The 27,584-nt window shown below is 35.1% G+C and overlaps 1 protein-coding gene across 3 annotated transcripts in view; it reads left to right on the forward strand.

The window, feature by feature from the left end:
- The first annotated feature begins 7,773 nt into the window (after nt 1–7,773).
- Nucleotides 7,774–27,584, forward strand: part of areg (amphiregulin) — a 28,092-nt gene continuing 8,281 nt past the window's right edge. For all 3 annotated transcript variants that reach the window (XR_008837812.1, XM_056457303.1, XM_056457304.1), the window contains exons 1-4: nt 7,774–7,840; nt 20,247–20,408; nt 22,746–22,968; nt 26,008–26,166. Coding sequence is in view for 2 of the 3 variants with exons in the window: in XM_056457303.1 (XP_056313278.1) it covers nt 7,801–7,840; nt 20,247–20,408; nt 22,746–22,968; nt 26,008–26,166 (584 nt within the window). In the remaining variant the exon portion in view is untranslated. The remainder of the gene's footprint in view (nt 7,841–20,246; nt 20,409–22,745; nt 22,969–26,007; nt 26,167–27,584) is intronic.

The raw sequence follows: 27,584 nt of genomic DNA on the forward strand, positions 1-27,584 counted from the left end.
TAAGTAGTATAAAGCAAGCAACATAATATTAGATTGACGGAAGATATACTCATAAATTACTGCAAACTTAAATATGAATGCATCCATACTTTATTATTAGATCTAATGCAATATGTTATTTCAATAACCGTTTCTGTAGTCTGGCGTTAATCAAGAATTAAACATGCAGTTACGAATATTAGGCATGCAGTGACAACTTCAAACAATAGGAAATAAAATCATTCATTTTCTCATGTTGCAATATGGGGAAATAAAACTGTTACTACATATAAAATGTCTATTTCGATAGCTTGAATGTTGCAATGATTTCTATTTCGATATAAAGTGTTGTAAGTAAACAATTTATGCAGATATTTAACTCGTTTTGTTTAGTAGTATAAAACAAGCAACATAATATTAAATGAACGAAAAACATACACATAAATTACTGCAAACTTAAACATGAATGCATCCATACTAGTTTATTAATAGATCTAACGCTATGGTGTTATTTTCATAGTAATTTTCTGTAGTCGAGCTTCAATCAAGAATTAAACATGTAGTTATGAATATTAGGCATGCAGTGACAACTGAAAACATCAGGAAATAAAATCTCATGTTGCAATATGGGGAAATAAAACTGTTACTACATATAAAATGTTTATTTCGATAGCTTGAATGCTGCAATGATTTTTATTTTGATTTACAGTTTTGTAAGTAAACCCAATTTACGCAAAAATGATACTATAGTTTTGTTAAGTAATATAAAACAAGCAACATAATATTATATTAACGAAAGATATACACATAAATTACTGCAAACTTAAATATGAATGCATCCATACTAGTTTATTATTAGATCTAACGCAATATGTGTTATTTTAATAATCATGTTAAGTAGTCGGGCTTTAATCAAGAATTAAACATGCAGTGAGAAAACTGAAAACGTCAGGAAATAAAATCATTCATTTTCTCATGTTGCAATACGGGGAAATAAAACTGTTACTACATATAAAATGTCTATTTTGATGGCTTGAATGTTGCAATGACTTCTATTTCGATTTACAGTTTTGTAAGTAAACCCAATTTACGCAAAAATGATACTATAGTTTTGTTAAGTAGTATCCAACAAGCATCATTGAAATAGATTCACGAAAAATATACACATACATTAGCCTACTACAAACTTAAATATAAATGTGTCCATATAGTATATTAAATGCAAATGTCCATATAGTTTATATATGTGTTATTTTATTAATCCTTTTCTGTAGTCTGGCTTTAATCAAGATTTAAACATGCAGTAATGAATATTAAACATGCAGTGAAAAAAGTGAAAACGTCAGGAAATAAAATCATTAGTTTTCTCATGTTGCAATACAGGGAAAAGACTGTGTTACTGCAGATAAAGAGTCTTATATTGCAATGATTTCTATAAAGAAATTTACTACAAACATTTTCAACAAACAAATTTAACCCAAATTTAAACTTTAATGGCTTTTACAACTTATCTATCTTACAAAAAATAAAATAACGATGATGCTAAAGTACATTTAGCTTGGTTGCAGGAATAGTTTACATTTTACGGCCACATTATTAGGTTTATTACCTTTCCTACTGCTCCTTAACGCAAATTTCTAATTCGCCAATCACATGGCAGCAACTCAATGCCTTTAGGCATGTAGACATGGTCAAGACGATCTGCTGCAGTTCAAACCGAGCATCAGAATGGGGAAGAAAAGGGATTTAAGTGACATTGAACGTGGCATGGTTGTTGATGCTAGATGGGCCGATTTGAGTATTTCAGAAACTACAGATCTACTGGGATTTTCACGTACAACCATCTCTTGGGTTTACAGAAAATGGTCTGATAAAGAGAAAATATTGAGTGAGCGCCAGTTCTGCGGGCGCAAATGCCTTGCTGATTCCAGCTGATAGGAAGGCAACAGTAACTCAAATAAGCACTCATTACAACCAAGGTCTGCAGAAGAGCATCTCTGAACACACAACATGTCCAACCTTGAGGTGGATGGGCTACAGCAGCAGAAGACCACATCGGGTGCCACTCCCGTCAGCTAAGAACAGGAAACTGAGGCTACAATTCACACAATAGAAGATTGGAGAAACGTTGCCTTGAGTCTCAATTTCTGCTGCAACATTCGGATAGTTGGGTCAGAATATGGCATCAACAACATAAAAGCATGGATCCATTCTGCCTTGTATCAACTTTTCAGGCTGGTGGTGGTGGTGTAATGGTGTGGGGGATATTTTCTTGGCACACTATGGGCCCATTAGTACCAATTGAGCATCTTGTCAATGCCACAGCCTACCTTAGTATTGTTGCTGACCATGTTTATCCTTTTATGACCACAGTGTACCCATCTTCTGATGGCTACTTCCAGCAGGATAACGCACCATGTCATAAAGTGTGAATCATCTCAGACTGGTTTCTTGAACATGACAATGAGTTCACTGTACTCAAATGGCCTCCACAGTCACCAGAGCTTAATCCAATAGAGCACCTTTGGGATGTGGTGGAACAGGAGATTCGCATCATGGATGTGCAGCCAACAAATCTGCAACAACTTCATGATGCTCTCATGTCAATATGGAGAAAAATCTCTGAGGAATATTTCCAGTAGCTTGTTGAATCTATGCCACGAAGCATTAGGGCAGTTCTGAAAGGACAAAAGAGGGTCCAACCTGGAACTAGTAAGGTGTACCTACTGAAGTGGCCAGTGAGTGTATGTGTGTGTGTGTGTATATATATATATATATATATATATATATATATATATATATATATATATATATATATATATATATATATATATATATACACATAAATATAAACAAAAACAATGCTGTCCTATGAACTCTGAATCCAAACACCTCAGAAATAACAATCTGCACATCATCCCAAATTGGTTGAATTTTCCCACAGGTCCAGAAGATATGGGTATGATCGGCTTCTGCCTGCCGACACTGTCTCCAGCACATTTGTTGTCTGGAGGTCTGTTTGCTTTTAATCTTGAGTGTTATAAAGAAGCGTATAAGTGGGAAAATTCCCTCTGAAAGTTCTAATTTTAAGTTTACATTGCATTATTTCACATTAATATTATTTAAAAAACAATTAATAAAAAAAATGCAGACAATTTTAATGTTTCTAAACCATTGACCGTTGATAAATAATTAGATTTAATTACACTTAATACCTTTTCTGGTACTGTACGCCAGTGTAACTCCTCTACGCACTAATTCTCCAGACATTCGTGTAATATTAGAGGATACGCATAACAATGGACTGCACCGACAAGTTGGTTTACATTTCAGGCAGGTTTTTTTCGGAGCTGCCTAAGAATAGCATTCATTGTTCGTATATAGACCAGTCTAATACAGTATACAGTGTATTTTGAGGCAAAATGCAGAAGTTTGATGTTATCATTAAACAAACACATCATCAGATATCAGTATTTGGAATATTAGATATCTAAGCCAGTTTTTTTTTCATTTAGTATTTTTACTTATTGTGTGTTTGTTTTTCACTGCAATTTTAAAACACACACTTGCATCAAATGAAGTTGTAAGTGTATTATTAGTTTAATATGCATCTGCACAATATATAGTTTCGGCATCAATATCGCAATGTGCGCATCCGCAATAGTTACATCGCAAATATATGCAATGTCCAGTCTGAACTATAGTTGACCGGGAGCTACACAATTGTAATTAATCACTGTATTTATATGGATTTTATGCATAAACAACGTTTCTTAGCATATTTGTCTTGTTTCTAGTCCAAATATCTACATTTTAAAGCGAAAACAAGATTGTTTCACACACCCCACTGATAGATAATTCCTTAAAACAAGAAAAAAACTCGTATTTTTCAATTATGTCCTCTGACGGTGAGAAGTAAACCATATTTTCACACAATATAAGAATTATTTTTGATATTTAGTCTAGAAACAAGACAAAACAAAGTAAGAAAAGCATGTTTTCTGCATTTTGATTATTAAATTTTTGTACCCGAACACTGTTCGACTCACCAGAAAACCGTCAAATAGAGCTATTCAAACCATCCTCTAAAACTGTATTCCTATCGCAATATTTATCGCAGACAAATTAAATATCGCAATATCAGATTTTTCCAATATCGTGCAGCCCTAATATGTGACCATCTAGGGCTAGGTGATCGAAAAGTAATCGAAATTAACATTCACAACCTATAATCAATCAAATTTTTCCAATATTCAATCTTTTTTCAATCAATCAATCAATCAATCAATCAATTTTTTCATTTACTTTCCCTGTCACGTGACCCCACTTTGTCAATGCTAATTTATATTTATTATGTTATGCTTTACTTATTATACTATTCTAACATTACACTTCTGCCAAATGCACGTGTATGGTCCGGTGCAGCCTTCACATACCCGCACACCTCTTAAAAGAATTTAACTCTACGTCACAACGACACGTAAAGTAATTGGTCAGTTTGGTAGAGGTGACGAGGGTGGGTGAAGCAGAGAGCCGCGTTGTAGGCAATGTGTGTTTTCATTTCAGTTGTTCAGCAATGAATAATCATAGATAGTAGATGGTGTGTGTTTCCCTCAACTATTTTAAAATCAAGTAATGCACCCTTCATTCAAAAATGTCTCACTTGTTGTATGTGAACATATTTACTGTATATAACTTGTCAGTGAACTAAGAGGACATACAATAAAATGAATAAATAAAATAATTGTTCTTCAGTCATAATCGAGTTAAACTGTTCAATCAATCGAGATTTGGATTTTAGGCCAGATCGCCCTGTCTTTCGTCCATCAGTGCCTGAAAATGTGTTTTAAATTCTGTGAATAGCCTCTAATGGTGTTTATTTTTTCAGTAAGTGTGTTCTGTGTTAATGGTTCAGGCTCATTAGTTTTATATTCTTCCTTTTGGGCTCTTCAGAAACTCATTTCTATGCAGATGTAAGGGACATGTTGCAAATCAGACAGAGATTATACATTTATATGCATAAACACGTGGCAAACCCATCTAAAAGCAAACGGTTGTACCTTTTTTTTTTTTTTTGTTCTCTCAAAGTACAGGTTGGGTAATCGTACTTAATGACCGGTGAGGCCATATTAACACAACGCTACAGCTACTTTCACTGAATAAGTTAAGTATGTGTGCTGGGGGTATTTTGGCTTCCTTTTATCTGTCGATTGCATTTCTTCTTCAACAATCTCATTCTTTTCATTCTTTTTGTTCCAGACGTGATGCGTCTCATATTCCATCTAAGATATTCCAAAGATTTAAGGCCAAATTCAAAGGCAGTGACTCAGAGTTCCAAATTCTCCAACACCTACATTGTGAAAAATATCCGTAAATTAGCAGTTTTCCATATTTATTAATGTTTATTTCTTATTTTCCCGTTTATTTATGCTTTTGAATTTCATTTTGGGTTCCTAATCCTTCTTCCAACAACTTTTAAGCATGAAAAGTTCGATAAAGTAACTTTTGTTGCCATTTTAATAGTTTGCAGTGATCTATTGTCTGGGTTGGTGTTGTATATTGCGCTACACAAATCTTGTAATAAACTGTCAGTACATTTTCTGTAATTTTTATAGACTCATTTCTCTATATATTATTTCTTATACATCATTTTAAACTACTAACATGTCAAAAAAAGTACATTTGTCAAACTTTAGAGATGAATTTCCAACATAAAAAGTCGACAGAGCAGAGATCAACGTCCCATAATGCAATTCACAACCATAAATAAACTGAAAAAACTTGTGAATCACAAAATATAGGAACTGTTCATTAACAGATATTATTCATCAAAAATGATTTTCTCTAAATCAAAATGTCTTTTTTTTATGTTGCTTGTAATTTTTTTTTGTGGTTATTTGACATTCATTTATTCATTCACTTTCTTTTGCAGCATAGTCCCTTTATTAATTAGGGGTCGCCACATAGGAATGAACCACCAACTTATCCAGCATATGTTTTACGCAGCGGATGCCCTTCCAGCTGCAACCCAACACTGGGAAAGGTTATTTGACATCACCAAAATTTACTTCAACATTGCATGGTTGATTTAGTGTGTTCCCTGCGTATTTATAATTATTTGTGAAATATACAGTCAGCTTCTGACTAAGAATAAACGTTTTCTCGAATAACTAAAGTTGAAGGCAAAATTACTCTTCCTCACGTGAAGTTTTAATTCTTTTTCAAATATTTCCCAAATGATGTTTGAGAGAGCAAGAACATTTTTCACAACATTTCCTACAACATTGTTCTTCTAGGGGAAGAACTTATTTGGTTTCGTTTAGGTGTAATTAAAGCAGTTTTTAAATTATTTTTAGGTCAATTATTATTATTTATTATAGTTCCTCTGGAGAATCTTGTCTGTTTGTTTGTTTGTATAAAAACAGGTGACACGGTGGCTCAGTTTCCTTACAGATAGAAGGTTGCTGGTTCGAGCCCCGGCTGGGTCAGTTGCCATTTCTGTGTGGAGTTTGCATGTTCTCCCTGTGTTTGTGTGGGTTTCCCCCGGGTGCTCCGGTTTCCCCCCCAAGACATGCGCTATAGGTGAATTGAATAAACTAAATTGGCTGTAGTGTATGTGTGTGAAAGCGAGAGTGTATGGATGTTTTCCAGTGCTGGGTTGCAGCTGGAAAGGCATCCGCTAAAACATATACTGGGTAAGTTGGCGGTTCATTCCGCTCTGGTGACCCCTGATGAATAAAGGCACTAAGCCAAAGGAAAATGAATGAATGAAAACAAAACATTTTGAATAATCAAAAAAACTGTCATGGTCAATATTATTATCCCCTTAAATGATTATGATTATTATTATTATCATTTTGAATGGCTACTGAACAAATCACTTTTGTCCATTGACCTACCTAACTTGCCTATTTAACCTAATTAGCCTAGTTAAGCCTATAGATTGCACTTTATCTAATGTCTTGCATTCATTCATTCATGTTCCTTTCGGCTTCGTCTCTATTTCAGAGGTCGCCACAGTGGAATGAACTGCCAACTATTCCAGAATTTGTTTAACGCATCGGATACCCTTCCAGCCACAACTCAGAACTGGGAAACACCCATATACTCATTTACACTCATACACTACAGCCAATTTAGTTTATTCAATTTCCCTGTAGCGCATGTGTTTAGACTGTGGGTTTCCTCCGGAGCACCCGGAGGAAACCCACGCCAACACAGGGAGAACATGCAAACTCCGCACAGAATTTCCAAATGGCCCAGCTAGGACTCGAACCAGTGACCTCCTAGCTGTGAGGCGACAGTGCTAACCAGAGAGCCACCGTGCCGCCTCAGTGTCTTACAAAATAACTAAAATATAATGTACTGTCATTATGGTAATGACAAAAGCAATTAGTTATAAGAAATCAATTATAAAAATTTTGTGTTTAAAATGTGCTGTCTCTCTATTAAACATCACATGGGAAATATTTAAAGAATAATTAAAACTTATGGCTAATAATATCACATATCATAGTTGACCATCAAAATTAAGCACCGTTCATGTTTATTTGTATAGAAGTGTATCCCATTGAAATCACAGCAGCAGATATAGCAGTCCAGTGACGTGAAATGGAAAATGAGTATGAATTAGCATCGGATCAATTCCACAGACAGATCGACACTCGTCAATCATTCACAAAGGGCGCCAGCAAAACAGGCAGCAATAAAAAAAACACATTCTCTCTGTTATGTGAAGGGAAACCTCCCTATAAAAGCTCCTCCTGGCTGATAAGTAGATGACAAACAGAAACTCAACGCGGAACTGAGCTGTCAGCTGCCATGAACCCACAGCGCCTCTCCTCTCTGCTGCTCTGCGTCGGTGAGTTCGCTTTACTCCATCCCGATCTGACCCTGTCTGTCTTACATTATTATTAGCTTTTCATATTCAGGATTGAACTGAAAAAAAAAAAAAACTGGAAATCTTGGAGGCTTTTAAAACCAGCATTTCCAACCTTAAAATATTATGTTGTGTTTGTGTGTGCAAATCTAAATATTTTGAGTGGTTTTTAGAAGTTTTATTTTAAAATCATTATTTTTTTGTTTATTTTATTTCTCCATCCCTATCTGACCCTGTCTTACATTATTATTAGTTTGAACTGTAAAAACCTGGAAATCTTGGAGGCTTTTAAAACCAGCATTAAGAAATAAATCATTAGAGTTCATCAAATAATGTTATATGCTATGTTGTGTTTGTGTGTACAAATCTAAATATTCTAAAATATTTTGATGCTTTTAAGAATTTTTTTAAAGACTTAATTTTTTTTATTTATATATTTTTTATTTGTATTTTTTTGTCCACCCTGATCTATTTTATTTCTCCATCCCTATCTGACCCTGTCTTATAGTATTTGAAACTGAAAAACCTGGAAATCTTGGACGGTTAATTTGAAAGACATTGTTATTTTTTATTTTAATTTTAATTTTATTTTATTTTATTTATTTATTTATTTATTTATTTATTTATTTATTTATTTATTTATTTATTTTTTGCCCAGTCTGACCTGGCCCTGTCTTACATTATTCTTTGCTTAAACTGAAAAACCTGGAAATCTTGGACGGTTATTTTGAAAAACATTGTTATTTTTTATTTTAATTTAATTTAATTAAATTTTTTACAATTTTTATTTAATTTTATTTAATTTTATTTATTTATTTATTTATTTATTTTGCCCACTCTGACCTGACCCTGTCTTGCATTATTCTTTGCTTAAACTGAAAAACCTGGAAATCTTGGAAGGTTTTAAAACCACCATATATATATAGATATATATATGTATATTTGTTATTTGTATTGTTATTTGATTGTAAATACAGTATAACTATTAAAATATGGGTCACACTTTACAATAAGGTTCATTAGTTAATGTTAATTAATGCATTTAATAACATGAACAAACAATGAACAAAGCATTTACTACAGTATTTGTTCATGTTAGTTAGTTAATGAAAATACAGTTGTTCATTGTTAGTTCATGTTAACTCACGATGCATTAACTAATGTTAACAAGCATGGACTAGGATGCTAGTAATGCATTAGTAAATGTTCAATAATGATTAATAAATGCTGTACAAGTGTTGTACATGATTAGTTCATGTTAGTAAATGCATTAACTAATGAACCTTATTGTAAAGTGTTACCCAAAATATGTTTTCTTTATTAATGAAAAATTCAAATAAATAAAAAATTACAAAATAAGTCAAAAGTGGGCAAAAGTAAAAATAATTGGCTGTGAAATGTTGAAGAAAACATGATTTAATCCAATATATTTTGATTGCTTTTTATAATTTTTATTGTTATTTTAAAGACATTATAAAGTAAAAATTAAATCTTCCAACAATCAAAAAATAACAACATGAAGTTAAACGTAGACAAAAAAAACCTATAAACCCATTTTTATTAAATGAAAAACAAAAAAAGCAACATAGAAAAACAGGCAAAATAAACTTAAATCCTTCTCTTGTGTTGAAAAAGTGACAACATAAAACTAAAAAGTGGGCAAAGCTAAAAATAAATCCTTGTTGTCAAATGTTTGATAAAACATGCTTTATTCTAATATTCAGATTGCTTTTTACAACTTTTTATTTTTGATTGCACTTTAACATAAGTATAAATAAATCTTCCATTAATCAAAAATAACAACATATACAGTAAAAAGTAGGCAAAAATACATCCATCTTTATTAATGAACAAATGTCAACACAAAAAAAATGGGCAAAAATAAACATAAATCCTTCTCTAACAATGAAAAATGACAATATAAATCATCAGAAAGTGGACAAAATAAATCCTTGTCATTGGATGTTTGAGAATATATGCTTATACTAGTATTGTTATTGTTCTACTAGTTTTAAATAGCTTTTTAGAAATTAATTAGATCTGTAAATCAATTAAAAACAAATCTTTCAAGCAATATAAAAACTCAAATAGTGGGAAAAAATAAAAATAAACCCCTATTTCAATAAAAAACAACAATATAAAGTAAAAAGTGCTCAAAACATGCAAATATCTGACTATAAATTCTGCGCATTTAGATAATATTTTAGTATTTTTACTGTAAATGAATGTCAGGTGGCCTATGATGAATATTAAATACTGTAGGATAGTAAACAATCCTCCAGAACTAGCTTGAACTCTCTGCTTGATTGAAGTGTGGTGATTGTGTTTGCGTCTCCAGACAGGCTGGGCTGTGGGAAACTGCATCAGCTTGTAGTAACACGTCTGTGAATATCTGTGAGCTTTGGCTTTTCCCATATAGGTGTATTCCAGAACACCACGCAACTTCAATCTGTTGTCATGTTCAACGTCATAAAACGCTTATTGTTCACGGCCAAGAAGACAGGATCAGGGCGTCACACCGCCGTCTTAAATATGTATATTTAGCATTCTGAAATAACGTTAGAAAGGTCATCCAGGCACACAATAATAGGTGTGTGTGTATGTGTGTGTGTGTTTTTAGGAAAGGAATTTCTTTGACAATTCCAGTCGGTAGGAGTGTTCAGATCAAATGCATTTACACAAGCATTCTTCGCGCAGACTTGTTTGACTGCAGCAGATGCCTGTGTGCATGTTTAAATGCTTCAAATATGTGACCCTGGATGACAAAACTAGTCTTTCACTGTAAAAAATGCCGGGTTCTGCACAATTTCATCATGATGTCCCAACACAAATTGATTGTTAATTTAATTGTTTTTACAAATTTAAGTGGATTGAACATAAAACAATTAGGTTGACCTCCAAAAACCTCAAAAATTGTGTAGTTTCAGCTCATTTTAAGTAAGTAGCTTGAACAAGCAGCACAATTTTTGGTTTTATTTTTAGTGTATGTTGCGCTGGATTGTTTTTGGGAGTAGACTAAAGTTCGCTGAATGGGTCAAAATGGTAGATTTAGCTTTAATGCCAGAAATCATTGGAATATTAAGTAAGGATCATAAAGATATTTGGTAAGACTTTATTTTGATGGTTCCTATAGGGCAGGGGTGTCCAAACTTGGTCCTGGAGGGCCGGTGTCCTGAAGAGTTTAGCTCCAACTTTAATCAAACCCACCTGAACCAGATAATCAAGCTGTTACTAGATATACTAGAAACTTCCTGGCAGGTGTGTTAAAGCAAGTTGGAGCTAAACTCAGCAGGACACCGGCCCTCCAGGACCGAATTTGGGCACCCCTGCTATAGGGTATATGCGGAAGTTTGCTAAAGGACTTTTAATTTGTCAGTAACCTGGGATAAGCGTTTCCGGTGAACTGTATTTCATTGCAAAATCGGCGCATTTAAGGTCTGTTTTCTTTAAAATCAGCAATCTCCACTGGCTCAGTGATATCCGATATAAAGTGTGTCTCAGATTGTACAAGAAGCATACCTGTCAACCCTCCCGTTTTTCCCGGGATTCTTCTGTATTTTACAGTTCTATCCCGCTATCGTCCCGTAATGGTATTTTCCCGGTTTTCTCCTGTATATTCAGTCTTTGTCTGAAGAGCGGCAAACAAACATTAAAGAGCCAAGCCTCCCTATACGCAACCTATACCGCCGAACCACCAGGGGCCGCCTCTTGCTCTTAAATGTGAGTCTGTTTGGTGCTTTCGCTTTGTTTAGGCATGAAAACACTTTGAAATAAATATAAAAACCGCAGGATTCCCTTTCCTTTTCATTACAGGTGCCGTCTCCTCTTCATATGCAATCCTCAAAACAGTCATATAGCGCTCCATAGTAATAAATAGACGCTGTTTCCCAAACGGATTCTGCACATGTGATTTGAACTGGAGTGAAAGTCTGGGTTTTGGGTGCGTGTTTGAACAGACATACACATTATTATTATTAATAATATCTAAAGATGTCAATCTTGGTAGGTTTTTTCAAACACAGCTAATTTTGTCCTAAATGAGCAGAAAAAGTCAGGAAAGCAATCGAAAGCTTTTATTATAACGTTAGATCTGTGCATTTTTAAGTGACACCTGTTATTTAATGTAATGAAAAGAAAAAATCAAAATAAGAGATTCATTCGTTGCTCTTTAATTAGTATGTGTAGGTTATACAGTGAAAAAACAGCTAATGACATTTGATAGCTTAAATCTATTTCATTATAATAGCTATTAATTTTAATTAGCTGAACTGTTTGCTAATGCATTTGCTGCTTATGTACATTATTTAATTTTTCTTTTTAAAATAATAATAATACATATTACTGAGCATTTAACTGTTTATTTACAATAAAACAGCTCCAAATGAACATATTTAGTAATTTGGGGATTCCTTAAAAAAAAAAAAAGGGGGGGGGGGGCATATCCCTTATTTTCACATCCCTTATTTTTACATCCCAATGTTGACAGGTATGACACGAAGCACTGCATTAAATTACATTTTTCCCTGCCATGTCATTAAAATATGAACACTTATTTTACCCCAGTATATTCAATGGAGCCTGCCGATTCTGACGGGCGTGTGCGGCTTTTTGTCTCGTTTTACACTTGAGCAACTAAATGAATGCCAGAGTCTATTTAACAGATTGTATTTTAATTTATTACAATTAATTAAATAAATTAAAATGAAAGGAAAAAATGTCACATTAACCGTTCACCGAAAGTTTATCAGTATTGGAAGAAACACTAGCTCTGCATTTACCCTATTGCACATTTAGTTGACTAAAAGTTCCATTGCAGCTACATGCCAATTACTTCTCATTTAAGTATTAGTAGACTGTCTGCTTAATATCTGCTGACACTGCTCCTTCAACATTTAACTGACTGTAAGAAACTTTGTAGTACGTGTCAACTTACGCTAACCCCAACCTAACAATCTACTTATAATCTAATGAGAATTAGTTGGCATGTAGATGCAATCAACAAAATGCATTAAAGGGACCATCTCACCAGTTTTATCATCTCTTCACTGGCTCTCAGTCCAATTTAGGATTCAATACAAGTTATTGTTATTTGCTTTAAAGGTTTGAATGCTCTGGCACCTACTTACATTGGTGAGCTTCTTCACTGGTATACTTCATTAAGGCCAATTAGGTCAGAAAACCAGTTTCAGCTAGTTGTTCCCAAAGCACGGTTAAAGTCAAAAGGAGACAGGGCTTTTTCTGTCACAGCTCCTCGTTTGTGGAATGGTTTGCCTTTATATAGCAGGTTTACCCATGCTGCACATTTAAAAAAATCATCATCTGTCTCCTGCTTTTTTTTTGTAATTAATTAATTTTAAATGTTTTTTATATATATATATATATATATATATATATATATATATATATATATGCGACGCAGTGGTGCAGTAGGTAATGCTGTTGCCTCACAGCAAGAAGGTCGCTGGTTCGAGCCTTGGCTGGGTCAGGTGGCTTTTCTGTGTGGAGTTTGCATGTTCTCCCTGCATTCGCGTGGGTTTCCTCCGGGTGCTCCGGTTTCCCCCACAGTCCAAAGACATGCGGTACAGGTGAATTGGGTAGGCTAAATTGTCCGTAGTGTATGAGTGTGTATGGATGTTTCCCAGAGATGGGTTACGGCTGGAAGAAAAAAACATGTGCTGGATAGGTTGACGGTTCATTCCGCCGTGGCGACCTCAGATTAATAGAGGGACTAAGCCGAAAAGAAAACGAATGAATGATTGATTATATATATATATATATATATATAATAAATATTTGTTGAAAAATAAACAGGGGGCTAATAATTTAGGGGGGCTAAAAATTCTGACTTCAACTATATCTATATATATATAGTTGATATTAGCCCCCTCTTTATTTTTCAACACATTTCTAAACGTGGGTTTAGAATGAACCACCAACTTATCCAGCATATGTTTTACGCAACAGATGCCCTTCCAGCTGCAACCCATCTCTGGGAAACATTTTTTAACATAATAGTTTTAATAACTGATTTAACTGATTTATTTTATCTTTGCCATGATGACAGTAAATAATATTTGACTAGATATTTTTCAAGACACTTCTATACAGCCTAAAGTGACATTTATAGGCTTAACTAGGCTAATTAGGTTAACTAGGCAGGTTAGGTTAATTAGGCAAGTTATTGTATAACGATGGTTTGTTCTGTAGAATATCGAAAAAAAATAAATAGCTTAAAGGGGCTAATAATATTGACCTTAGAACGGTTTTAAAAAATTTTAAAACTGCTTTTATTCAAAATAAAACAAATAAGACTTTCTCCAGAAGAAAAAATATTATCAGACATACTGTGAACATTTCCTTGCTCTGTTAAACATCATTTGGGAAACATTTAAAAAAAGAATATAAATCAAAGGGGGCTAATAATTGATTATATAAAGATAGATTTTGTATGCTGGTTGTTTTGTAAAGCGCTTTGGTCAGCATCTGTTGTTTTTAAATGTGGTCTATAAAGATATTTAGTAGATTTCCTACTGTAAATACTGTATAAACTGTAAAAAATGAATGAGAAAAAGTCAAGACAACAAATGTTTTATGTTGATTTATCTTTTTTAGTAAGTTAATCAATTTTCAACTAAAGTTTTACAATGTTTAACCTAATATTTTAGTCAGTTTGATTTATGCAGGTTGAGCTGACTAGAAGTTAGTTTGATTCAACTAAAACATTTAAGTCAGCAAGAATTTTTCTACAGTATATCATTCATTCATTCATTCATTTTCCTTCGGCTTAGTCCCTGATCATCAGGAGTCGCCACAGCGGAATGGGTATGTGAATGAGAGTATGGTGTTTCCTATTACTGGGTTGCTGCTGGAAGAGCATCCACTGCATAAAAAATATGCTGGAATAGTTGGTGGTTCATTTCGCTGTGTTGACATCTGAACTACAGAAAATAAATGAATGCAGAGCGTCACGGTGTCGCAGTGGGTGGCACGATTGCCTCACAGCTAGAATGTCGCTGGTTCGAGCCCCAGCTGGCTCAGTTTACATTTTTGTTTGGAGTTTAAAAAAATTAACAAAAGTTTGGGGTCATTTTTTTTAAATTCATGTTTTTTTTAATTATTATTCTCTTCATCAAGGCGGAATTTATTAAATGTAAAATAAATTGTTAAATATTTATTCAAATTTTAAATAACTGCTTTCTTATGTAGTTTCAAATTAAATTAATAGTCCAGCCATTATTGCTTTTATTACTATTACATTAATAATATTATTATAATGATAATAATAACAATAATATTTAATATTAGAGTGATTTCTGAAGGATCATGTGACTCTGAAGACTGAAGTAATGAAGCTGAAAATTCATCTTTAAAATCACTAGATTAAATTATAAACTACTTTTAAAACATATAAACATCATTTTAAAGTGCCATAACATTTCACAGTTTTACAATTTGTACTGCATTTCTGATGGAATAAATGCAGCCTTGGTAAGTAGGATAAGCTTATTTTAAAACATTTAAAAACCCTACTGACCCCATAACTTTTGACCGTTAGTGTATATCTCAATGTTTCTGAATATTTCAGTTATTTTTGGTTTACCTACCCCTTTAATCCATTAAAAGATTATTAGTATATGTATAGTATATGCAGACTAAAATTACATGGAAAAATGACAATTATTCTTTGTTTGACTGGATCAGTTTATTAGACTAAATCATTTATTGCCACACACCAGAAATACAGGAACTTCTTCCTGCAGGTTTCAGACAATGGCAGCAATTAAATCAAACAGGAAATCAGATGCATCCCATGAGTTTCTTTTCTTGTCTAGTTTTCAACTAGAAAATATTGGAAAAATCTTAAATGAAAATAATTAATCTGAAAAGTGGCGTTTTCTGAAAAAAACAAATTCAAACAAATCAAAATTGTCTTTATGCTACAATAATATCTGCCAATTGAGGAGGAAATGTAGCCAAATTTTCCATTGAATTTAGCAGATTTTTATTTTTTTCTTGATCTTCACAGTAAAATAATATGTCTTAAACGTTTAAGTTGAATCAGATCACCTTTTCTAGTCACTTCAACTTGCGTCAGTCAAACTGGCAAAAATATAAAGTTAAATTTGTTCAGCTTAAAATATGAAACCTGATCAAATTATCAAGATAACTTAAAGTAACATAAAAATGGCACACTTTACAAAAAGGTTCATTAGTTAATGTATTTGCCAACATGAACTATGTATGATCAAAACCTGTACATCATTTATTAATCATAATTCAACATTTACTAATGCCTTATTAACATCCAAGTTCATTCTTATTAACCTTAATGCACTATGAGTTAACATGAACTAACAATGAACAACTGTGTTTTCATTAACTAACATCGACAACTACTGTAATGAATGTAATATTCATTGTTCATGTTAGTACATGCATTAACTAACATGAACTAATACAACCCTATTGTAAAATGTTACCCATTAAAAACTGGTCGTCACAACGTTTTACAGTGTTATTTAAGAATGTTTTGATAATTGCGAAGCCAAAAATAGTACGTAAGAAAATATTTTGTCAATAATCTTTCGTCAATCTGTGATCAAAACTTTACTCCACCTAAGCAAAAATGTTAAGATGCTGGCTGTATTTCAGGATGGGAGTTTCCTGCACGTTCACATTCAGGTCCTGTCTGATACAGTTTAAAACACCCTTTCCTTGATCCCAATTAACTCCTGATGGAATAAAAGATCTCTCAGTCTACATATTTTAATGCTGATTATCATGTTTCAATGTTGAAGTGAATCATTGGTTGGAAACACCGAGACCTCCTCAGTTGCAAACATGGTTTTATGTTGTCTAAAGCCATTTTTGTTTTCATTAATAACCTTGACTTCAAATATCTTTCTGAATATTTTAATATTGATGGATCATTGACTGCTCCTTTCAGAAATCATTACGCCAAACATTCATTGCTGAGATGACTTGTTTGTAGAAAATAACATTTTCTGTCCTTTTTCAAGAGTAGACATAACGTTTAACATGCGTTTTACATAACACTAGAAAAAGACGTTATGATATTATTACTATTTTGGGCTTAATATCAACTTAAAAGAAGAATTTAGGAAATATTAACAATGTACTTTGCACATGTACTATTTGCTACCATAGCATTATGGAAACTGGAAATCCATTGTAGGTATATGTATATAAAGTGTAATTTTATACCAGTTTAGATGAATTGCCTGCATTAATTTAAAGAGCCCCTATTATGGGTTTTTTAAAGTGAACTTCCATGCAGCGTGTAACACCGCTCTAAGTGAATGAAAACATCCAGCTGAGGTTTAAATCTAAAGATGCAGCATTTTTAAAACTATTCATTCGATTCATTCATTAAGCGAACTAGTCGACTAAGAGTCGAATAAACTAATCGAGTTGGGTTCGGATCTTTTCTTTGATCATATCGATGTCGATACAGTACATCACCAAATATGTATGTAGTTCTGTTTCTGGTAAAATGTGAACGCGCTTTCACTTCCACACACTAGCAGAGGCACGGGGGATCACGGGACTGATCATGAAGCGAAGATGACGATCACTGACAGATGGAGATTCTGCTGCGGGGAATATAGGATTAAAGTTAATTTTCACAATAATACCACAGTATAGCCAACCTAGTCTTTTGAATCTATTACTTGTTCTCAGGTAATGTGTTTTGGCTGAGCGCAAAGATAAGTTAATAATTAATGTAACTACGTACATTCTGTATATTAACTGATTGCTTGCCTTTATTTCCTATAATGGATAAACTTATTGTACCTTGTACTTTTATAATGGCCATTATTGATTATTAAAACTGATATTCAGCAAAAGAAGAGGGTATGTTTCGTATTTGCAATGAAAATGAAAGGAGGCAGTAATGTTAAAGGCTCTGTTTTGTTATAAATATGCATACAGTGAAGATGACGCTCATATAAATATGCAGCCTCAACATTTCTGCTGTCTGTTAAGTTAATATCAAAATGAAAATAGGCAGTTCCTCATATAATGTTTTCATTTTATTGTTAAGAAAGTAAAACAACATAGTCAGGATGATGTGAATGAGGTTATAAAGTACACTGTTCCCTTTGAAGATTTTCCCGACGTGTCCTCGGGAGTTTGTTTTCCATTTCAAACTTGCGAAGTCTGAACTTACAAGGAGAGGATGCAAGACTGATCTGTGTGTAGGCGACTTAATATTGAGGAAAAAGCCCCAAGCTTGTCTCCGTTTTCCCCCATCAACACTGAGACAGAGCAATAGCGTTTTTAAATGGTTTAAATCCAGACAGGTTTATACACAGCAAAAAAAATATCTGCAAATGAACAGTTTTCTGTATTTTGTGATTCATGTTTTTTTCTCACTTATTAATGCTTTTGAATTGCATAATAGGAGCTTGATCTTTTAAGATGATCCTACAACAAATTGTAATGTTGAAAGATTTGAAAAAGTGACTTTTATTGACCTTTTTAATAGCTTGAAATGATACTGTATATTGTCTGGATTGGTGTAAATTAATAAATAATTTACGCGGGAATAAATTTCCTAATAAAGCACAGGAGCGGTCAGTAACTCTGGTGTAATTTTAACAGGAGTGGGCGGTCTCTCAGTATCGCTCCCGTGCTCCCGAGCAAGCGCGCATGGTGTGCGTGTGTGTGTGTGTGTGTGTGTGTGTGTGTGTGTGTGTGTGCGTGTGTATGTGTATGTGTGTGTGTTTGGTGCTGTCTATGTTTGTGTATGTGTGTAAATGAGAGACAGTGTGGTGCTGTGTGTCCGTGTGTGTGTTTATTCAGACAGCTTGTTATAGCCACGCCCCAAAATACAACACTGTGTATGGAAAGCATCGTCGATGCACCGAAATATCGAATTGAACCGAATCAATGGCATGATAATCGTAACCGAACCATGAGACCAGTATAGGTTCACACCTCTAAATTCAACATCCAGATTTTTTGACTAAGTGCATCTCTGTTTAATGTTTATCGTCTTTTTTATTTATTTTTTTTCATATTTATTTAGTTTGTGTTGTCACTTGTAACTTTATGTACACTGGAAGCTTCTGTAGCCATAACAGATTGTGTGTGTGAAGCACATTTGGCAATAAAACTGATTCTGATTCTGATTATGGTACAAAAATATCAAACTTTTTCTGTAATTTATAGACTTAAATTTCTTTATATTATTTCTTATACAATATATTATTCCAAAGTACTTAAATGTCAATTAAAGTCACTTTGTTAAACTGCAGAGTTGAACAGAACAGAAATCAAGGTCCCATAATGCAATTCATAAAAAAAAACAAATCACAAAATACGAAACCTTTTAAATAACCAATATTTTTTTACAGTGTATTTTGAGCAGATTTCATTTTGAATTAAATATGCCCCTTTATGCAAGATGTAATATAAATCTCTGATGTCTCTAGATTGTGTGTGTGTGACGTTTCAGCTCAAAATAGCGCACAAATAATGTTTAATAACCCTTTGAAACTGACCCTGACCCTAAATTGTGCCGTTTTGGTGACTGTCGCTTTAAATTTAAATTTTCGAAAGAGGGTGGAGCTATAACTGCCTATGCGTGACCATAACAGCAGCTTCAAAACTCAAATGGCAGACGACTGCTTTTCACTGAGGGCTGCTGTTTATGCTAATGAGGGAAAGATGGTCACTAATGGGCGGGGCTTTCCCCCTCTGATGACACGTACAAAGGGAGAATGTCAATCAAAGTGTTTCTACAGACTGATTTTATGAAATGTGATTATAAAAAAATATAATTAATGAATTTTTATCATTAAAGGCTGGCTATATTCACACACTGTCACCACAAAACTGTTTAAACTCCTTATTAAAGTCATTTTTACATAATAGGTCCCCTTTAAAGATGAACTATTATTTTAATGTGTTTAGTGCTGTACTATACAAAGCAGATGAATGAGTTTTCCCACATCATGTGATTTATTTTGTGTATTTTAGCCTGAATGGAGTGCTGTATTGATGAGATCCTAGTCTACGTATTTACTAAACAAGAAAAGCACACATAAAGGACTCCGATTTTGTGTCGTAAATGCAGCAGGTGCAGTGTGACCTCACATGACCTCAAGTTTTCCACTTGCTTATTATGTTTTCTGTCCCGTTCATTCAGTTCAGTATGCATGGGGTGTTTACAGGATGACTCGACATCATTAACAACATTAAGCAGATCAACCTCTCTTTATATTCACTAATTGAGGTTAATGTGTCATTGTGATATAATGAAGCTTTTGATCCTGTTATTATTCACAAACTGTGCCGAAACTAAGCTTTCCTCATTTCTGCTGTGATATAATAGACTGTGCGTGTGTGTTTCTGTGTGCAGTTTTTACCATTACTACAGCTGCCACTCACACATCAGTGCTGGATCATGTGACTGTGATGTCATCATCGGGGGAGGGGCTTCAGAGCGCAGTGGGGGAAGATTTGGAGTCTGACGATGATCAGGATCCATCAGGAATGTTCATCGAGCCACCTTTATTTAAAGGTACACACACACACACACACACACTTCTGTGAAAAACCACTCACAGATGTCTATTATTCTTGGATTAACCTAATTATAATTAAACCCGATCAAAGCCTTTTGGAGTTTTAATTAGGTTGTTATTAGGTGCAAAGGTTGTCAAATTATCAATATGTCAACACATTTTTAATTCACATAACACGAGTTGGATGAATCTCGCAGGGAACACGGGATTGGTTCATATTTGACACTGAAAACAAAAGGAAAATAAAAAATAGGATAATTATGCCAAGCTTTATTTACTAACACGCATCAAATCTGCGAATGCATCATTTATGAGTCAGAAAGGTTTTAAAATGAACTACACAAAATTTTCTTTATATGTTTTAATGGTGGCGACGCGGTAGCGCAGTAGGTAGTCTCAATTTTTTTTTTTATTGTCAATACTAGGTTTTCAGCTCCTATATTCTCAAAATTATGCAAATTCTACTACATTCTGTGCAGAAATAGCCAAACGGATTCTGTTTGGGCCTGATATGTTCATGAAAATTGTTTGGTTAATAATTATAATTAGCATATTAGATCTGTAAAAGTGAATGACAGTAGACTACTAATACAGCTCAACAAGGCAGGATACTGTGACATGTTTGTTTCAGAAAGAGAACAGAGGAGTACAATAGAGAAGTTTGAGTTTATGCAGAAACCGTGTGACTGATACAGAGATTTACTTCAGCTCGAGATCTTTTTCATGCTTAAACAAGACTTAGAAAGGGGAACAAAAGCATAATAGGACATCCTTAAGTTAATAACAATGAGAAATATTTCCTCAGTGACTTGATTTGATTTTGATTTGATTCATTTATTTTGAACAGTATAATTCACTCTAAAAACAAATAAAAATAATAATTAATAACGTTTTAAAAACTTAATTCTGTTTCTGCTGACATTTAAAGGGATAGTTCACCCAATAATACATTTTCTGTCATCTTTTCCCATCCTTTGTTTGTTTCAAACCTGTTGAATACAAAGGAAGATACACTGAAGAATGCTGATGAAAAACGCCATTGACTTTCATGGTATTGATGGATGCTTTTTCCTCCAACATTCTTCAGAATAACTTGTTTTGTGTTCACCAGACAAAACAAATTGATAACACTTTGAGTTAAGTCACAATTCACGCTTTTAACAACATAGCTTATTACCTGCCTTTTTGTCAAAATCACCAGCGATCTAGCCCATGCAGATCACTGGAGAACTACAAATCTGCTGCAAAAGAGCTACATATCCAGTCATGCACCACTCACACACCTGGCCCAGATCCCCATGATTGCAAACAGACACAGCTGAAGCTGTTCAGGACTAATTACACAGACTATTTATACACCTCTCAAACACACACACACACACATTGCTGAGTCTTGTACAGTATTGTGAACATTACGACATATTTTCCTTGCCTTGTCTTGCCATGTTTTTGACTCTCGCTTTGTTTTATTGTTTATTTCTGTCTGCTGCCTGCCTTTTGACAATCTGCCTGTGTATTCAACTACGACTCTGGATTTGCCTACATACATCTGTTTGCTCCTGATTGTGACTGTTGCTTGCCTGACCATTCTCTGTATAGTAAAACCTACATTTGGATCCGCACCTCCCTTGTCAGCGTCTCACTTCACATTACACTTTTATTAACATATTAACTATTATTCATTCACTCATTTTCCTTCGGCTTAGTCGTCATTCATTAGTGATCGCCACAGTAGAATGAACTGCCAACTTATCCAGCATATGTTTTACAAAGCGAGTGCCCTTCCAGCTGCAACCCAGTACTGGGAAACACCCATACACTCTCAAATTCACACACACACACTCATACACTATGGCCAATTCAGTTTATTCAATTCACCTATAGCACATGTGTTTAGACTGTGGGGGAAACCGGAGCACCCTGAAGGAAACCCACACCAACACTGGGAGAACATGCAAACTCCACACATTCGAACCGGTGACCTTCTTGCTGTGAGGCGACATCGCTAACCACTGAGCCACCGTGTCGCCAGTATCTATTATTATTAGTTATAAAGTATGATCTTATTCTACATCCCTAATCCTACCCAAAACCTAAACCCTACTTCTGCCTTACTAACTATTAATAAGCAGATAATTAGTAGTTTATTGAGCTAATAGTCTTAATTAATGTTAATTTTATTTGTTAATAGTGTGAATTGTGACGTAAAATTAAGTGTAATAAACGTTTACAACCACTTCAATGTGAGTAAATGGTGCAGACATTTTTATTTTTGGGTGAACTATCCCTTTAATAATAATGCAAGTATAAACAAATGATCTTGTATCTTTCAGTAACCCAAGTCAGTAAAGGAGACGAGCAGAACCACAAGCGCTCGGGACGCAAGAAGAACAAAGGAAGAAAAAGAAATAAAAACATCACTCCTGTTCAGCCCAATCACACGTCCAGTCACCGGAGCCGCAGCACCACCGCTGACCCCTGTCTGACCTCTCATGTGGATTACTGCATCCACGGCCACTGCACATACCTGCATGGCCTGAGCGAACCCGTGTGTGTGTGAGTGAACAAAACACTGGCTCAATTCTATTCAATGACACAGATGATCAAACGTTTTACATTTAAAGGTCTTGTGAATTGTTTTGAAATGTGCAGTTTTGTCCGATATTTGACGTAATATCAACTGAAACATATTGGACCCTATCATACACCCGGCGCAATAAGGCGCAAGACATGTATGGTGTGATTTGTTCAACCCAGGCTCATTCTGAGAACGTAGTCCCGGGGACGTTTCTGGAGACTGCGAAATACGTCCCGGGAGGTACGTATTTTTGCAGTTTTTGTTTTCGCGAATCCGCGAGAGGCTGTGCGCGCGCGTTTTATCCCCGTGCCGTTCTCGCGTAAACCCGCTAGAGGCCGCTGTCGAACGACCTTCCGCCTGTCTGCCTGGATGACAGGATGATTGACCGTGCGACCGGCCAATCGGCTGACCCACCCTCCTCCGTCCCTCACAAAAGCCGTCCAGAAAAACAAAAGCCCTCGTCTGATTTTTGCCACGTTTTTGGATTTTGACCACATTCTCACCCTGTGACGAACTTGTTCGCTTAATTTTTTGGATTTTGTTTTTGTTTTCTTACCTGATATCTGGAACCGCTCTTCCCCGGACTCGAACCCGGTCGTCGTCGTGGTCAGCCCCTCTCTGCGCCTCGAGTCCGCCAGAGTACACGAAGAGCTAACCGGACAAACTGGTTGCAGCGGGAAAGCCCTCCACACGGAGGCAAGCGGCCGGCTGGCCGGCCGGCAAGCGCCGAAAGGAACGGCGTCACACCGCCCCGCAGCGTTCGCTTAAAAAAATGAAATGCAGCCGTACGTACCCCCGGCTACGTATTTCGCGGTCTCCAGAAATGTCCCCGGGACTACGTTCTCAGAATGAGCCTGGGTTGGATTTGTTGCTATTTTCAAACCAACACAATAGTATTTTTCTAGCTTTGCTCCCTGTTGTTTAAATAGCAAATGCATTTGCGCCTCTTTGTGGACTAATAAGTGTGCTGGTTTAGAAAGGAGGTGTGTTAAGGCACATTGTTGACGATTTGCTATTTTGAGAAACTAAAATAGACAGCATCCTTGACCTACTAAAAGCTGCTCTAAAGTCCAGCACAGAGCACGTTAATTATGTGCCTATGTGGGTCCAAACACGTACACATTGCTTAATACACACAGGATGTACAACTACACACAAATATTTTTACATTTAAAAACAAATAAAGGATTAAAATGAGACAAAAATGATTATTTTCTACATAAATATAAAAACCACTGCCTTCGTGTCTCATCTGAGGGGGGGGGGGGGTTTCTGCAACAATCTGCACTTGTATAATGGCATTATTATTATTATTAGCAGTATTATTTATTATATGCATATTTATATTTGCTTTAATAAAAACAAGTTTAGATTTGTCCACCTCTGGGGTTTTGGAGACGTCTGCATAACTATATGAGGCATAAGAACAGGACGTGTGTTTGGATATAACTCAGTGTTTTAACCACACTTCATTATTGATGTTCATTTATTCGTTTGCTGGAAATTAGACCTGAGTTTAGAAATAGTTTTGAAACAAATCTTTGAGCTTAACAAACGACATTAAATCTGTAGGCTGATGAATGTCCTCAGTGGAGTGAGTTTCCACCGTTTCCTTACTCCACTAAAGTAAAGGAGTAAAGTAAAGAGTTAAAGTAAAGAGAAAGTAAATAGACGCGTGAACATTATGAGTTTACTCGCATCATTCGCATGTCAAATCTACTTCACAATAGATGCGAATTCGCGTTATGGGCGGGGCTTCTGTCTGCCCGGTGACTTTAGCTTTGTTGCTAAATGGCTAACATGCATTTTATTGAGAGAATAGCTGTGTTTAAGTGCTTTAGGAAGACTGAAAAACAGTGTAGATTCGTTTGGAGCCGTGCCTGAGTCCACTAGATCCATTCTAAGGTGCACCCAGCTCTGTGAGTTCATAAACTCCTCCAGAAACTATACCTGGATGAGGGAAGCTTTCAGCGGTGCTTCTGACCGGCCCAGTTTGATGAACTGTTGACCGGTGTCGGCAAGAGGCTTTCCCCTCAGAACACCAACAAGATAATTATTATAATAGAATTACTAATTATTCTTATGTATAATAATACACTGTAAGTTAACATATTAGAATACTTTGTGAAGAATCGTGTGACGCTGAAGACTGCAGTAACGATACTAGAAAATCGGCTTTTTATGACGTTTTGAAATATATTCAAGTTATAAAATAGTTATAATTAGATTGAATTTTTATTTCTGATAAATTATTTCTTTAATTATCATTATTTATCTAATTAATTATTAAAAATTAAGTGATCAATTAATAAAATTTTAACAACCGTGCAGTACAATTATTACATTTAATTATTTGTTTAATTAATTATTATTGTTTAATTATTTCTTTCATTTATTATTTTGTTAATTATTATTACTATTATTAATATTAATATTATTTTTTTAAGATTTATTTTTGGTTTTACTAAAAAAGATTTAAAAAGATTAACTTATTTCGATTTATTTTATTTATTTAGATAGGACAGTAATCAGACTGGAAGCGACTTAGGAGAGAGAGATAGGGGCGGGGGGATTGGGGGGGGGGGGTATTCAAGCTGGGATTCGAACTTGAGATGTCCTGAAGTGTTACCGCACCATATGTTGGCACGCTAACCACTGGGCTATTGCGCCGACATTGTTGATCGTTAGTATTTCTTTAATTAGTAATGAATAATTATTTAATTATTTATTTCTTTAATTATTTAAATAATGATTTTAAATTAATTAATTATATGATTCTTTTAAATTAAGAAATTCGAAGTACTGGGCTGCACCTGGAAGGGCCACTGCATAAACCATATGCTAGAATAGTTATCGGTTCATTCCGCTGTGGCGACATCTGAAATAGAGACTAAGCTGAAGGAATATGAATGAATGAATGAAATTAAACAATGAATTAAATAACATTTAACAACCAGACCAAGTAATGATTCTGTGGGAAATGCTGTGGTAAACTTTGCAATGTCTGATTGTTTCAGGTGTAGGCGAGGTTATGATGGTGAGCGCTGTGGCATCCAGCTTCTGGAGACGTCTCGAGACGAAAGCAGCACTGAAACCACACACGCCGCTCTCGTCATCATGGCTGTCGTGCTGTCAGTCATCAGCTGCTTAGCCATCCTCATCATGGTCTGCGTACAGTAAGTACAACAAATCAAAAATATGCTGAAAATGCTAAAAGTGCACCCACACACACTCATTCATCTCTCACACACCAAACACACCTGGCTTATAGCAGGCAGCTATTGTGGCAGCAGTATGTCTAAATAATTAGCTCTCCTGTGAAATTTGAATCCTTTATAAAATATTTGTCAAATGTTTTTTAACATATTTTTAAACATAATAGTTTTAATTGCTATTTTCTAATGACTAAATTCTTTTCTCTTTGCCAAGATGACAGTACATAATATTTTACTAGATACTATTCAAGACACAAGTATTCAGATTAAAGTGACATTTAAATGCTTAATAGGTTAGATAAGTTAGGTTCATTCAATTATTTCCTCCAGCTAAGTCCCTCTATTCATCAGGGTCGCCACAGTGCAATGAACCGCTAACTTATCCAGCATTTCTTTTACACAGCAGATACCCTTCCTGCCGGAAAACACCCATACATTCACAAACACACTCATACACTCCGACCAATTTAGTTCATCCAATTCTCCTGCAGCGCATGTGTTTGGACTGTGGGGGAAACCGGAGCACCCGGAGGAAATCCACACCAACACGTGGAGAACATGCAAACTCCACACAGAAACGCCAAATGACCCAGCTGGGACTCGATCCAGCGGCCTTCTTGCTGTGAGGCAACAGTGCTAACCTCTGAGCCACCATATCACCGCAGTAAGTTAGGATAATTAGGTTAAAGTAGTGGTAATTAGAGCATACCTGCTAACACTCCTGTAATTGACTCCTGTAAAATTCTGTAATTTGTTGGGCTCACTCTAGTTACGAAAAATCACTGTTGTCCATGTTTGTCAAGTTGCCAGATCTTCTATGAAGCTCATCAACTCACACAATTGGCAAAATATTCAGATCTCAAAGCATTTTTTACCTTGATCTGGCAACATGTGTTACAACCCTGTTGCGCTGTTGATTTCTGTACAGGTGGCAGATGCGGGAGTAGTAGATAGTAGTAGAAATAGACAACATCCAACCACCAATAGACAATCGAAAAAATAGCTTCTTAAAGGGCTAATGTTGATGTTAAAAACTGCTTTTATTCATTAATTTATTCAATTTCCTTCAGCTTAGTCCCTTATTTATTAGGGGTCGCCACAGTGGAATGAACTGCCAACTATTCCTGCATATGTTTTATGCAGCGGATGCCCTTCCAGCCACAGCCCAGTATTGGGAAACACCCATTCACACTCATTCACATATTATTACCTATAGCGTATGTGTTTGGACTGTGGGGGAAACCGGAGGACCCGGAGGAAACATGCAAACTCCACACTGAAATGCCAACTGACCCAGTCGGGACTCAAACCAACGACCTTCTTGCTGTGAGGCGACAGTGCCCAGCAAGCATTTTTTGTTTTTAAAAGATGTTTAATAG

The sequence above is a fragment of the Danio aesculapii genome, chromosome 5 (genome assembly GCF_903798145.1).
Source record: "Danio aesculapii chromosome 5, fDanAes4.1, whole genome shotgun sequence".
Lineage (NCBI taxonomy): Eukaryota > Metazoa > Chordata > Actinopteri > Cypriniformes > Danionidae > Danio > Danio aesculapii.